Source organism: Suncus etruscus, chromosome 5, assembly GCF_024139225.1.
Source record: "Suncus etruscus isolate mSunEtr1 chromosome 5, mSunEtr1.pri.cur, whole genome shotgun sequence".
NCBI classification, from domain to species: Eukaryota; Metazoa; Chordata; class Mammalia; order Eulipotyphla; family Soricidae; genus Suncus; species Suncus etruscus.
The window spans coordinates 122,808,979-122,823,118 of record NC_064852.1 but is presented as its reverse complement, the minus strand read 5'-3'; the positions used below and the strand labels follow the sequence as shown (position 1 = coordinate 122,823,118).

General features: G+C 39.0%; 1 protein-coding gene across 1 annotated transcript in view; it reads right to left on the bottom strand.

The window, feature by feature from the left end:
* Positions 1–14,140, bottom strand: part of PGAP1 (post-GPI attachment to proteins inositol deacylase 1) — an 80,845-nt gene that overhangs the window by 56,883 nt on the left and 9,822 nt on the right. The window contains exon 3 of the mRNA XM_049773180.1: positions 9,077–9,252. Coding sequence (XP_049629137.1) covers positions 9,077–9,252 — 176 coding nt within the window. The remainder of the gene's footprint in view (positions 1–9,076; positions 9,253–14,140) is intronic.

Genomic DNA, 14,140 nt, shown 5'->3' with positions numbered 1-14,140 from the left:
GGGTGTGGCCCAAAAACAAAACAAAAACAAAACAAAACAAAAGAATAGTGCTTTAAAAATATTTTGTCTTGGGGCCGGGCGGTGGCGCTCGAGGTAAGGTACCTGCCTTACCTGCGCTAGCCTAGGAGACGGACCGCGGTTCGATCCCCCGGCGTCCCATATGGTCCCCCAAGCCAGGAGCGACTTCTGAGCGCATAGCCAGGAGTAACCCCTGAGCGTCACCGGGTGTGGCCCAAAAACCAAAAAAAAAAAAAAAAAAAATTTTGTCTTCACACAGTAATCATAGTTTCAGCACAAAACTGTAACTGTGGTGATCTTGCATCTTTGCCTTGGATTGCAGAGAGTGAGTACAGTACTGTGTTCCAGTGTGCCCAGAGAAAGCTATTCCTTATCCTGGAAAATACTATGTCAACATCAAACACTGCTGATAAACTGCCAACCTTCTAATCATTATCTCCAAACCAGACCCTTCTTTTTAAAGGTTAAATTCCATTTGAATACTAGACATAGTTAGGATGTCAAATGTGCATATAAAATCAAACATGCCTAAAACTCAACTCTTAGTCACCTCAAAATCTTTTCTCTATATATAGGACTTTTTTTTTTTTTTTAAGTTTTTGGGCTATACTCTGTAATGCCCAGGCAGGTTACTTATGGCTCTACATCAGGAAATATCCTTCAGCGGTACTCAAGGTACCATCTGGAAAGCTGGAGATCAAACCTGGGATGGGTGTGTGCAAGGTATACAATGATAGTGTAAAGAAGGTTTAGAGTAATAAAGGCACTCCACCAGAAAATAATAACCAGATTCAGGCTACCCCAAAGTGAAATAGGCCCTCTTTTATAGCTGAAATAACCTAACAGGGGGCTAAGGTTCTGAAACTAAAACATGATTTACATTCTGCCTGGAGGACTCACTTATCACGAAAAGTACTAAGAGCAAATTGGACTTTTAAAGGTACAGAACAGTAAACTATTGATAGGTTCCCCCTACTAGTTTTACTGAGTTTCCCCCTTGTTGCTAGCTTAGATCTTAGCCCCTTTGAAGCCTTTTATTAGAGGCCCCCCATCACTGATCATTATTTGACTGAGTATTCCTCACTACAACAGCAAACCCTTTCTAGTTCTTTCTATCCCTACAACCACCAAGGTTCCTAATATCCTGAGCTGGTTTCATCACCTGCACAGAAAGGGATTTATAGGCACTTTATTAACAAAGGGTGAGAACTCTGACACTGACCAATTCCAGAATCTGGAAGGCCTATAGCCCCTATTAAATATAGGGACAATGGCTTAAACCTTGGCTCACTTTTTCTCCTATCTTCATCTATTTTGGGGGGGGGCACACCCGTTTGATGCTTAGGGGTTACTCCTGGCTAAGCGCTCAGAAATTGCCCCTGGCTTGGGGAGACCATATGGGATGCCGGGGGATCAAACCGCGGTTCTTCCTTGGCTAGCGCTTGCAAGGCAGACACCTTACCTCTAGCGCCACCTCTCCGGCCCTCTATCTTCATCTTCTAAGTATATGGGCTGTGGTATTAAATTCTGAATTTGTGCTGTTCTCTGATAGTCATCGTTACTCTCTATTTGTATTTACCATGTGAGGAAACCTGCTCTTAGAATGAACAATGCACCTCCCACTATTCCTCCTGGCTGATTATTCCCTTCCTAACATGTCTTCCTGCTACTGTTAAACATCCCTACTTACCATCTGTTTAGACAATTCCTAGATCACTTCAGAATTTCAAACCAATATCACCTGCCAATAACATTTATGTGTAAATTCCACCTCACTATGAATGGCTTATCCCAACAGCATCTGGGAATAGGATTCTTTAGTGATCTACTTAGAGGTACACCTTGTGAAAAGGATTCTACTCCTTACCCTCAATTCAACCCATACTGTCCCATCTCATAATGGTACCACTAGCCTCCTTTGGTGAAATCACTCTTGAATCTTTTCCTACACATGAGCCTGTTGTTCTTTTGTACTTCTTAAAACTTGGCATGATGAAGCCCATAGCTAGACCCAAAGTTATATAATCTTGCCTTCACCATTCAAAACATTTCTTTCCTAGTCACAGATCATTCTGACATATAATGGAATATGAATCTGGTGTGCTAGGTAAATCTAAAATTCTCTGAAAAATCCACATCAGAATCTGCCTCATTGAAGTCCTCAAACTTCACCCTCCTCCCCACCAGCTGTCTATCCTGGGGTTAATTATGACTCCGGGTGGAATGGCCAATACGACAACACTCACTTGACGCTTCTGCAAGTCCAACTCTCAGACTAGTTACAAAAATCAGTCCTCACTTATAAAGCAAGACTCGAGTTCTTTTGGGTAAACATCCTCAAAATCCCACTCAGATCATACTTTCTTGCTCGGCCCACTTAAAAACAGCTACATTAGCCACACAGTATTTTATGATGCCACAAAAAAACTAGCCCTTTAATAGTTAGACTAAAATTCTCGGTCTCTCTGCCGCAGAAGGAAATCTATTTTTAATCCTTGGCCTCGGATTAAAGTCCTGCCTCCCAGTCAACTGAACTGGAAAAGGCATTCTTGGATATCTCTTTTGCAATATTGTGTCCCCAGGTGCCCCCTTTTCTTTTGCATCATTCTGGATACTTAACATCTTATCTTCTTATCTGCACAGAAGCCAGAATAGTCACAGAAGTAGGGGAAATAATGCCTTTTAATGACACAACCATATTCTCTTTAGACCCTGCACAGACCACTGGAAATTTTGCTGATGCTCTCCGGTCATTGTAATCATGTATGAAGGCTCACTGCAGTTGCCTTACAGAATTGTGGAGCTTTTTCGTTTGTTTGGTTTTTGGGTCACACCCGGCAGAGCTCAGGAGTTACTCCTGGCTCTGTGCTCAGAAATTGCTCCTGGCAGGCATGGGGACCTTATGAGTTGCCGGGATTCGAACCACCATCCATTCTGAATCGGCTGCTTGCAAGTTAAATGCCCTACTGCTGTGCTATCTCTCCAGCCCGAACTGTAGAGCTTTCCAGATGCCTGCTGCCACCAAGGAAGCACTTACTGTCTGATGTTACAGGAAGAATGTTGCTTCTGGAGAATCAAGACAGTATAACTTAACAGATTAATCAAGCTTTCCAACTGTGAGACAAGGTCACTAACAGTGGGTTTTCCTGAGCGTTTAATTGGAAGCATCTTTCCTGGCTACTGGCCTTCTTGAAACCTGTAGTACTAATAGTTTTGACCTTATCATTTGCTACTTGTCTTCTGAAGCACATAACCCAATTTATCACCTCCAGAATCAAAATGTTCTAAAGGAGCCTGATGCCTCAGTCACTTTGGCAATGGCTCTCTTCTAGACTGCCAAATATGGGGCCGGAAAGATAGCACAGCAGTAGGGTGTTTGCCTTGCACATGGCCGACCCGGGACAGACCAGGTTTGATTCCCAGCATTCCATACAGTCCCCTGAGACTGCCAGGAGCAATTTCTGAATGCAGAGCCAGGAGTAAGCCCTGAACACGGTCAGGTGTGGCCCAATTCCCCTACTCCGCCCCCCCCAAAAAACCCTGCCAAACATGGTTCATGTGACCCAGAACTTGACTTGGCCTCTGCAGCCACCCTGGACAGAGAACAAGGAGGAATGCTCTAGAAGAAAGCTGTGTCCATTTCCAGAAGAAAGTAGCTAAAGAATATGAACCCACCCTACATTCTTAAAGCATGTAGGGCAACCACTTCATGGGGCTACTGGGGGTCAGAATATTAGAATGATCTGAAAGAATCTTAGAGGAGGAGGGAGGGAAAACAACAGAGAAATTATACCTGGGTTTTGCCTATGATCAATTATAATCAGATATTCAGACCTTCAAATGGACATGACATGATCCAATTGGTTCTACACCAAAAACCTGATTTGCATACCAACGAGCTAATCTACTAAGAGAGCTTTGGAGTCATCATCATTTTCTTACATGGGACACAACGTCCTGGATGACAAACAGCTAAGAAGCTGAGAAGACAGTACTGCATTTGAACTAAGGTCTATGTACAGAAGAGCTCATTTCATTAGGAAGTCAGCCCATCTGGCTCACTCAGAGACATACTTTCATTCTGTCTTCCCAAGTTTTTGGTCTCTGGGAGAAAGGAAGAGCTGGGCCATTTAAGTATCAGAGTGATCAGTCTGCAGCTCTTACTCACTGTCCACAAGAAACTGGAGCTAGTCAGACCCACCACAACAACTATATTTATCCACAGAAATTTTATTTTTAACTCCTTTAAATGCACTTCAGAATTTCACTTTTCATTTGTTCAGTTTGAATACTGAATGTTTGAATAACGTCTATTAATACTGTGACCTTGCTAATTCCACTCACAGATTCTAACAGTTGTCTCCGAAGTTCATGAAAGGTTTGTGTGTATTTATGTCATCTGTGAAAAGTTTTAATTCTTAATTTCAATTTTCATTTATTGTCTTTCTTTTTCTGGCCCATTTTACTAACTGGGAATTCAGTACTTGTTAAATTGCAGTCATGGAAGCAGGCAGCTGAATTATGGAGGAAAAAAAACTACCTGGTATATATGAAAGATTTTGACAATTAACTGCAAATAACATCTTTGTGATAACTTTTTTATCTTATCTAGTAACATATTATAAGAAACATAAGTGGTTCTTAATATGGCTAATTGTCTCCTTATACATAATACTAATATAATAATTCCAAAGGGTGAGGAAGTTTACTTTTCTATTCCTAGTCCTAGTGTAACAGCATTGTTTTTCTTTTGAAAATTTTTTTTAAAAACTGGACAATGCTATGATCCACTCCCACTTCTGTGCTTAGAAATCATTCCTGGTAATGCTCAGAGGACCATACAGTGCTCAGAGCATAGAATGTGTTCATTTTTTTGAGTTACCAAACCAATACTGTGTTGTTGATTCTTAAAATAAGAATCTATCCCCCAAGGGGTACATTAAGGCCTAGGCAGTGCAGAGCCAAGAGTTAAGTGATTGAGCAATTCATTAAGTCTGGGAACTATCTAGGCTATAAAAATGATACTAAGGCCCCAAATGGTGCAAATGATCAAACTTGTTACTTCATCATGCAGGGTAAGTTACTTTACCTATTTAAGCTAATTCCCTCCTCCCACCTTTTTAAAAATTATACTGAGTGTTGAAGGTACTTAAATGAGTTTTCTTCGTTTACTGTCTAAGACAGGGTTCGGCAACCTTTAAGACATTAAAAGCAACTTGGACTCATTTCCAAAGGAAAATAAAACCCGAAAGCTGCAAAACCATCCGCACATTTAAAACAAAGATAGCTCTGCATACATTGTTTCTTATCTTAATGCTACATACAGGATCATGCAATTAGCTGTCTATCTGAAGAAAAAAAGAACTTTTTCACTTAACAATGTAAAAACATATATTTGTGCAAATTAATAGCCAATTAAAATATTTAAGTGATAACGCTCCCCCACCCCCTGCTATTGGCCCTGTTGTCGGAGCCACGGCAAAGTTTCAAAAAAGCCGAATGTGGCTCGTGGGTTGCTGACCCCTGGTCTAAGAGAGAGAGAGAAGATAAGTAAATGTTTACCATGGAGATAGGCAGTGGGAAGAAGGGTAGGTGGGAAAATGGGAGAGAAAATGGGGACATTAGTGATGGAAAATTGCCCTGGTGAAGGGTATTGGACATTGTGTAACTGAAACTCAATCATGAACAACTTTGTGACTGTGTATCTAATGGTGATTCAATTAAAAAATTTTATATATAATCATAAGGTGAATCACACTGACTGAAATTTTAATATTAAGCTAACTTCATTTTCTTGGGATAAATGTTATTTGCTCATGATCTCTATATGGTACACTTTAAAACACTGCTAGATAACTAGTTTTTAGATTCATAAGAAATTATAGGTGTCTACTTTCTTTTCAAAGTCATTACCTGATTTTAATAGTTTGTTGATTTCTTAAACTATTAAGAATTTTTTCTTCCTCCGTTTTCTGAATTTGTGTAAGATTGGTATTATTGTTTCTTCTGTAAATTAATGTTTGACAAAATTCAGCACAGGAGCAACCATGAATTTTTCTTGTCAGTACAAATATTAATTACAAAATCAAAAGTCTTAATAAGAAGTAGGGCTAATAAGTGACCTGTTTATTCCCCTATCATTATGTTCTATAATTTATTTCAAGAAAGTGATGCATTTCATTAGTTGCCAAATATGTTCACATTATTATTTTTAAGAATTTGTAGTGCTATCCCCTCTTTCAATCCTGATAGTAACTTTTAACACACTATTTTCTAATATAAGTGAATACTTAAAACTGTATTTGTTATAATAACTAATATCTGATGATGTTTTCAACTTAATTTGATTAAAAACATTTTCAAATTTTTATTTTCTTTGGACCTGTAGATTATCAATAAGTGATTGTTAAATATTTGAGAATTTTTCAGATGTTTTGTTAATTTCTAAATTCTCCTACATTCAGAACATATGAATTATATGATTTAAATATGAAATTTATTAAGACTTTTTATAGCTTAACATGCAGCATATTTTTGTATAAGTTCCGTGTGCATTTTTGTTTGTTTGATTCTTTTAGGGTCATTCCCAAGGGTACTCAGGGCTTGTTCCTGATTCTGAGATCACCACTCACTCCCTGCAGAATCAGGTAACAATTAGGGGTACAGGCATCAAGTTGGGTCTGCCACACGCAAAATAAATACCTTAACTTGCCTGTACAGGCCTTCCATGTGCATTCACAGAGAAATTGCTCTAACAGTTGTTTGATGCAATGTTCTACAAGCTACAAGGGGCTAAGTAGTGACCAGTATTAAAATATTCTATACCTTATTGATTTCCTGTAAATATACTTTATTGGTTGTTATAAAGAACTACTGAATTCTCCACCTCCAAATATGGATTTGATCAGTGCTGATGGGGATGTGAAGAGAAAAGAACTCTCATTCACTGCTGATGGAAATGTTGTCTAGTCCAATCCTTATGGAGAACAATAGGAGATTCCTATTTACTTTGCCTTTCAACAATTTGACTAAAATACTTTGATGACATTTTATGGCTTATTCTTCTTATGGTCTTAGATAATGACCTGAAATGTTTTGTCTGCTTTGTTTTCCAACATTTTAAAATATGGGCCATCTTTTGTACTTTTTTTTTTTTTGGTTTTTAGGCCACACCCTGTGACGCTCAGGGGTTACTCCTGGCTATGCGCTCAGAAGTTGCTCCTGGCTTCTTGGGGACCATATGGGACGCCGGGGGATCGAACCGTGGTCCGTCCTAGGCTAGCGCAGGCAAGGCAGGCACCTTACCTCCAGCGCCACCGCCTGGCCCCACTTTTTTTTTTTTTAAATACTTTTCCTATCAGGTCTTTTTTTTGTTAGACATTACCACTCTCCCACAAGTTCTTAAACCTCTGTTCTTTTCATCCTTTCATCATGTGTTCCATTTTGCCTAGTTTTTATTGTACTATCTTTTGTTTCAATGATTTATTCTATAATGTCCAATTTTCTAATTTCTAATTTTCTAATTTTCTGATTTTTAATTTTTCCAATGTGCATGATCCCAATTCACAAATTATTTCCATGTCTTTATTGATATTTCCCCATCCTTTTCTTTCTGTGAATCATTTAATACTTCACATTGATATTGGGGGGGTTATATATAAACCTAGAGACATCCTTACTAGAGGGTCTAAAATAGTTCTGGAGACTCAGTTGAACACCCAATGTGCTTATTTAGGTCTTTATGTTCTAGTTGTCAGATGTTCTATTTGCCAGCAACATGTAGCCTCTGAAATCTCAATTCAATGCACAATTCCCCACTAGCTAGTTTTTGGTTTGGGTCAGAAACAGTACAGTGGCATAACAGGGGAGGAAACAGCTCAACTCAGAAGGTTTAAAATTTTGTTTTTAAACAACCTTGATTTGAGCTACTTCCTCTCATGCTTTGAATTTGTTTTATTATTCTTTTAAATGTCTTTAAAGGCATATTACTCTTTATCCCTTGCACCTGAGTTGGATGTACACCACTTCTTCCCCCGTGGTATATCATTATTACCTTGTTGTTTCTTGCCTCATGCGCATGAGACAAAACATTCAAGAATTGAAAAAAGAAAAGGTCAGTTTCGAGAGCTCCTACCTTTATATGCTTCTCTTTCTCATGCCCTGACTACAAAATGAAGCCACGTTGGTAGCCCAAACTTTCAATCTCTACTTGTTGAGCTCCATGATATCAATGAGCTCTTCTTCATTCCCCTTATTGCCCACGGTCTAGAAAATGCTTCTAGAGAAAGCCATTCAAGCATAAAGCTCATTTTAACATATTTTCCTTCTCTTAGTGATCACAATCTTTACTAAGTTGTCCAGCACCTGAAAACATGCGCTTGTCTAATATTTTATTTTTACTTGACTAATTTTACAGATGTTTTATATGGACATTGTCTACCACTTACCCATAAACAGGAGCAGAAATTCTTACTAGTGGTATTTCAAGAAAACAATGCATGCCTAATTCATAGATGAAAATATAAAATATGAAATTTAATATAAGTAAGCTTGCTAATAAATTCAATGTAAAATATAAAAACCACCACTGAGAGGCAAGGGATGTGGCTCTATGATAGAGTGCATTTCTGGCATGCACGAGGCTCTGGGTTCTATTCCCAGCACAACAAAATAACAAATGAATATCAAATAAACAAATAAAAAAACAGTGACTTCAAAGCAACAGAATTCCCACATTAAAAGTACCCTAATGCCTTCAGCTTCTAAATACGTAACTGAAACATGCTGAGTTCTTAGTGAAAACTATAGTGGTTACAAGAGGAAAGAGGGAGAACAGATAATGGCAAGAATGAACAGAAGAGTCACTGATGATTGGTTGGCTCTGTCACTTAGGTGGTGGGAGTGATATTACCCAAAATGAGCTGCAGTTAAATCTCTGAAGATCCATATTACTGCAAACCAATGTTACATCAATAGTAAAAAATATATTCATAAATAATTGTTCTGAATCCTTAAAATATGCTGTTTTCTCTTGTTGATTTGCAGGGTGCTATCTTACCTTATAGAGTTTGAGGATTGTTTTAATGCATTCATGCACAAATTTGGTCTGTTTCTGAAGACTTCCACCATACAGTGCCACAAGCTCTTCATTGAAGTTCACACTAAAGAAGTCAAAGTGGTACTTGAAGTCAATGTCTTCTGCTTTTCTAAGCGCAATAGAGCCAACAGAACGGACTGAAGAGCAAAAAAAATAAAAACATATCTTTCAGTTCATCCATTCTATTTCATGGTATCTTAAGACTTTGACCCCATGCCTTTAAAATCAACAACCCCAACTAGAGAGTAACTGGGAAGGTAATGATAAAAACAAGGAGACTTCCTGAACTGGAAGCCAGGCCTTGGCACTCACCACCTCACTGCCTAGCATCTCCTCCCTTTCTCTCCTTTTCCTCATAGGTACATTTCATTTGCCTTCCTACACCTACAAGTTTCCAACAGACATTATTTTCAAGATGTGTTGTTAAGATCATCTGGATGGTGTCCCTGATTAAACCCAGTTAAAGCTTTTTAAGGTAGGTGTGTGGTTGTGTGGTTGTGTGTGTGTGTGTATGAGAGAGAGAGAGAGAGAGAGAGAGAGAGAGAGAGAGAGAGAGAGAGAGAGAGAGAAGGGTTGCATTGGATCCATCTATTGAGGGGGGGGGGGTTGCATTGGATCCATCTCCTGAACTACATAAAGTCCCCTAGGCACTGCCAGGAGAGCCTGAGCAGAGAGCTAGGGAGCAAGTCCTGGTCACAGGCTGGGTATGACTCAAAACTCAAAAAGAGAACAAACATAACAAGGATTTGAGTTTGTTTCAGATTTATTTGAGGTTTATTTCCATTTTCACAGCATTATCAGAGGAATCTGATAATTCTATTCTTTTATTTTATATAGACTTGCCTTATGTCCCAGCATGTGGTCTATCTGAGTGACCCATAAGAATTTGAGAAGAATGTGCAATCAGCATTTGGGGGATAGAGAGGCCCCCAAATAAATAAACATTTCATAAATGTCTGTTAAATCCATCACTTCTATTTCTTCCTTAACGGCTTCAGTTTCCACACTGAGTCTCAGTCTGGTCCATCCAATGGAGAGAGTATAGTTTTAAAACCTATTATTCCGGGGCCCGGAGAGAGAGCACAGCGGCGTTTGCCTTGCAAGCAGCCGATCCAGGACCAAAGGTGGTTGGTTCGAATCCCGGTGTCCCATATGGTCCCCCGTGCCTGCCAGGAGCTATTTCTGAGCAGACAGCCAGGAGTAACCCCTGGGCACCGCTGGGTGTGGCCCAAACCCCCCCCCAAAAAAACCCTATTATTCTTATGATGCTATCAGTATTTTTATAATTGCCCATTAATAGCCATTTTTGTGCATATTTTGATGATCCTTTGGAACATTTGTTACTAGTTATTACATCCTTTTGCTATACAGATCCTTTGAACATCATATAATGTTCTTTTTTTATTATTGCCTTTTTTTTTTTTTTTTGGTTTTGGGGCCACACCCAGTGGTACTCAGGGTTTAGCTTCTGGCTCTGTGCTCAGAAATTGCTTCTGGCAGGCTTGGGGGGGGGCATATAGGATGCCAGGGATCAAACCCAGGTCCATACCAGGTTACCGTGTTTAAGGCAAATGCCCTACCACTATGCTATCACTCTGGCCCCATTACTCTTAGACTGAAGTCTGCACTGTATGATCAAAGTATAGCTGACCCTGTTTTCTAGGCAACTGATTGCCAGTATGATTATTTTATAGCCTTTTATTTTGTGCCAATGTTGTCAAGTTCAAGTGTCTTGCAAACAACAGAAGGCTGGGTTCAGTTTTCTGATCCACAAGTCATTACATCCTTTTCTGTTGTTTGTTTGCTTTAATATGCCTTTTAACCAGTGGATTCAGGTCACTTATATTGACAAAAATTATACAAAAAAGGAAGATAACCCCATCTATTTTGCATGGGTTCTGAGTGTTGGTTGTAGTCTTTGGTGTTTTGGGGCCTTTTATATGAGGAGACCTGAGTGCACTTTGTATTGTTTGGTTTAGTAACTAAGAACTCCTTTAACTGTGTCAGTGAAGTTGAGTGTTGAACCATCACATCTTAAATGACAACTTGGCTGGATAAAGTATTGTTTACATGTTAATTTAATTTACTATATTTGATACCATTCTCTACTAGGTGGATGTAATTTGAAATATTTGATGTAAATTTGTTGTTGTTTTCTAGGGGCTACACCCGGCAGTGCTCAGTGGTTACTCCTGGCTCTGTGCTCAGGGGTCATTCCTGGTGGTACTCAGGAGGCCATATGAGATGCCAGAGATCAAACCTCAGTTGACCACATACAAGACAAAAGCCCTATCTGTTGTGCTATAGCTCCAGCCCCTGATATAATTTTCATGGGGGCTCCATAAAATTATCCTTGTAGGTAAGTTTTGGCTTTGCTTTTGATACTCGTAGGATTATATTTTCACCTGTACTTTTGTCATTTTATTTTATTTTATTGGTTTTTTTTGGGGGGGTCACATTCGGCAACGCTCCGGGGTTACTCCTGGCTCTATGCTCAGAAATCACTCCTGCCAGGCACGGGGACCATATGGGATGCTGGGATTCGAACCATGCTTACCTTACCTCCATGCTATCTCTCCGGCCCCTACTTTTGTCATTTTAATTATGACATGTCTTTGCATTTTTCTGTTTGAGTCTATTCTATATGGAACTCTCTGAGCTTCCTGAATCTGGTGTGTCAAATGATTCTAAATCAATCCCAAAAAGTTTTGATTATAATTCTTCCCAACAGAACTTCTAAAATCTTTTTTCCTCTTTTTCTAGGAACCCTATAATTTGGATACTGTTGTGTCTTCAGGCTGATCAGTAGATCTTTCAGGTTTTCTTTATTTTAAAATTCCTATTTCCTTCTTTTATTTGTTTTGGATCATTCCATGCATCTTGTCTTTAAGAACACAAACATGTTCCTCTGCTTCTGTCATTCTGCTGCTGATTTCATATACTTTGTTTTAGTTCTTCTGTGATCACAGTTGAATAATTTATGATTAAAGTATTCTCATACTTGCTGTTTCCTTCCTGGAATTTCTTGAAACACTCCTGTATTGTTTTCTTCAATTATTTTCACTTTGAATTCCTTGTCAGGGCAGTTGGAGAGGTCTAAAGTGTTTTAGATCCTTTTATTTGTCACTAATGATTATAAATGAAGGCATATGTTCATTATGGTTGGTGCAATGCATAGATAGTAGTAGTGAGGGTCTAGTTTTGTGCTGGCCCAGATGGCAATGTGTGATTCTTGTAACTGCTGGAAATTTGCTACCTCAAGTTTACTTACTCATAACTAAGATAACAGACAAAGTAGTCTGGGCAGCCTCCCAAGACTCAAATCTGTTGGCCACACCTAGGTGTGTCACACCAGTTCTACCAGTTTGGATTAGTGGTTTTCAAGAATACCCAGACACTCTGGTCTGTACCGAACAGATCCAGCATTCACTAAGGTGACCGCTTAGTTGGTAGCAATATTCCTCCTGACTAGGCAGGTAGTAGCTGGTCTGGGACACATTGATTTTTCACTGTTTCAGAACCTGAGAGGTTTTGGTCTTTGGTTAACTCTGATAGTTGCACTGAGGAATGAACTTGTGTAGGGCAGTCAGAAGTTAAGATGTCAAGGGAAGGAAGTGGCCTTACTATCCATGGCACTCTGCTTCCCTTCCCATGGCTGGCGATGGCTGTCCCACTTTGAATAATGACACCTGCAGCAGTTACACACTGGTAGCTCCTCCCTCTCTGAAACCTCTCTCTAAGGTCAGGATCTGATTGAGGGTCCCTGTAGCCACCTGCAGTAGTTGTGGAACAATAGATGTTCTCCATTGGCTCCCTCCATGACTGGGGTTGGGTGGTAGGTGGGAGGGCAACCTGGGAAGGTGGAGGCACAGAAGCAGCTCCCAGGTACTAAAACCCTTTAAAAAAAAAACTGAATAAAAAAATCGGGGGGGGGGGGGGTGGTGGCCGGAGAGATAGCATGGAGGTAAGGTGTTTGCCTTTCGTGGTTCGAATCCTGGCATCCCATATGGCCCCCTGTGTCTGCCAGGGGCGATTTCTGAGTATAGAGCCAGGAGGAGCCCCTGAACACTGCCGGGTATGACCCAAAAACAAAACAAAACAAACAAAAAAAAAAACCTGAATAATAAAAAAAATGAACATGTCACTCATCACTCATTCTCTACTCACTTTTTTTTTTTTTTCAGTATGAGTACTAATAAGTAAAGGAAGGGAAGAACACCTTAAATAAGAAAGAGGCATTTTCTCGGACCATTTTGAAGAAAAAATTGTTACAGAAATGTCTATTCATCATTTAGACACTCATAATAGTCTTTTACTTATATATGGTATTCAATACAGCAGTCAAATCTGTAAAACTACATCCCCGTTTGCCATTTATTCCATTTTCTCTCTAATCTAGTACGCACCATCAATCTCTTGCCTAAGCTAAACTAACAGTTCCCTAACTAGTTTTTCTACTTCTACTGTTTAGCAAAAGAAACAGGATTGTTTATAAACTAATATTATTTAATTGGCATTAAAATCAGAGATAATTAATTGTACCTTTATTTGACATTCCAATTTCAATTTATAAAATTTACATAACTATTCAACTCATCACGTAAATTTCACAATAAAATGATTTTAGTTATGAATCATTTCTGTAATCTAATTTCAGACATCTTTAAAAATAATCACCCCTAAGAAAAACTCTATCATTGCTACCAGTTATTCATCATTGTAATTCTTCTTCTCCTAGTTCGAGTCAGTCTTTCTAATTCATTTAAGACTTATTTCTCTATAGATTCACTTATTCTAGATAAATGGAATGCTGTGGTTTGTTAAAATTGTTTCTTTACCTTCTGCTGTTTTCATGGTTTCACACTGTAGCATATAACTCATATAACAAAAATTTCTTTTATTATTGAATACTATCTCAACATATGGATAAGATCATTCATTCATTAGCACGTGAGCATTTGGATTGTTTGGCTCTAAAGAATAATATTGCTAAGAACATTTGTGTGCACGTTTTTGAGTGGGTGT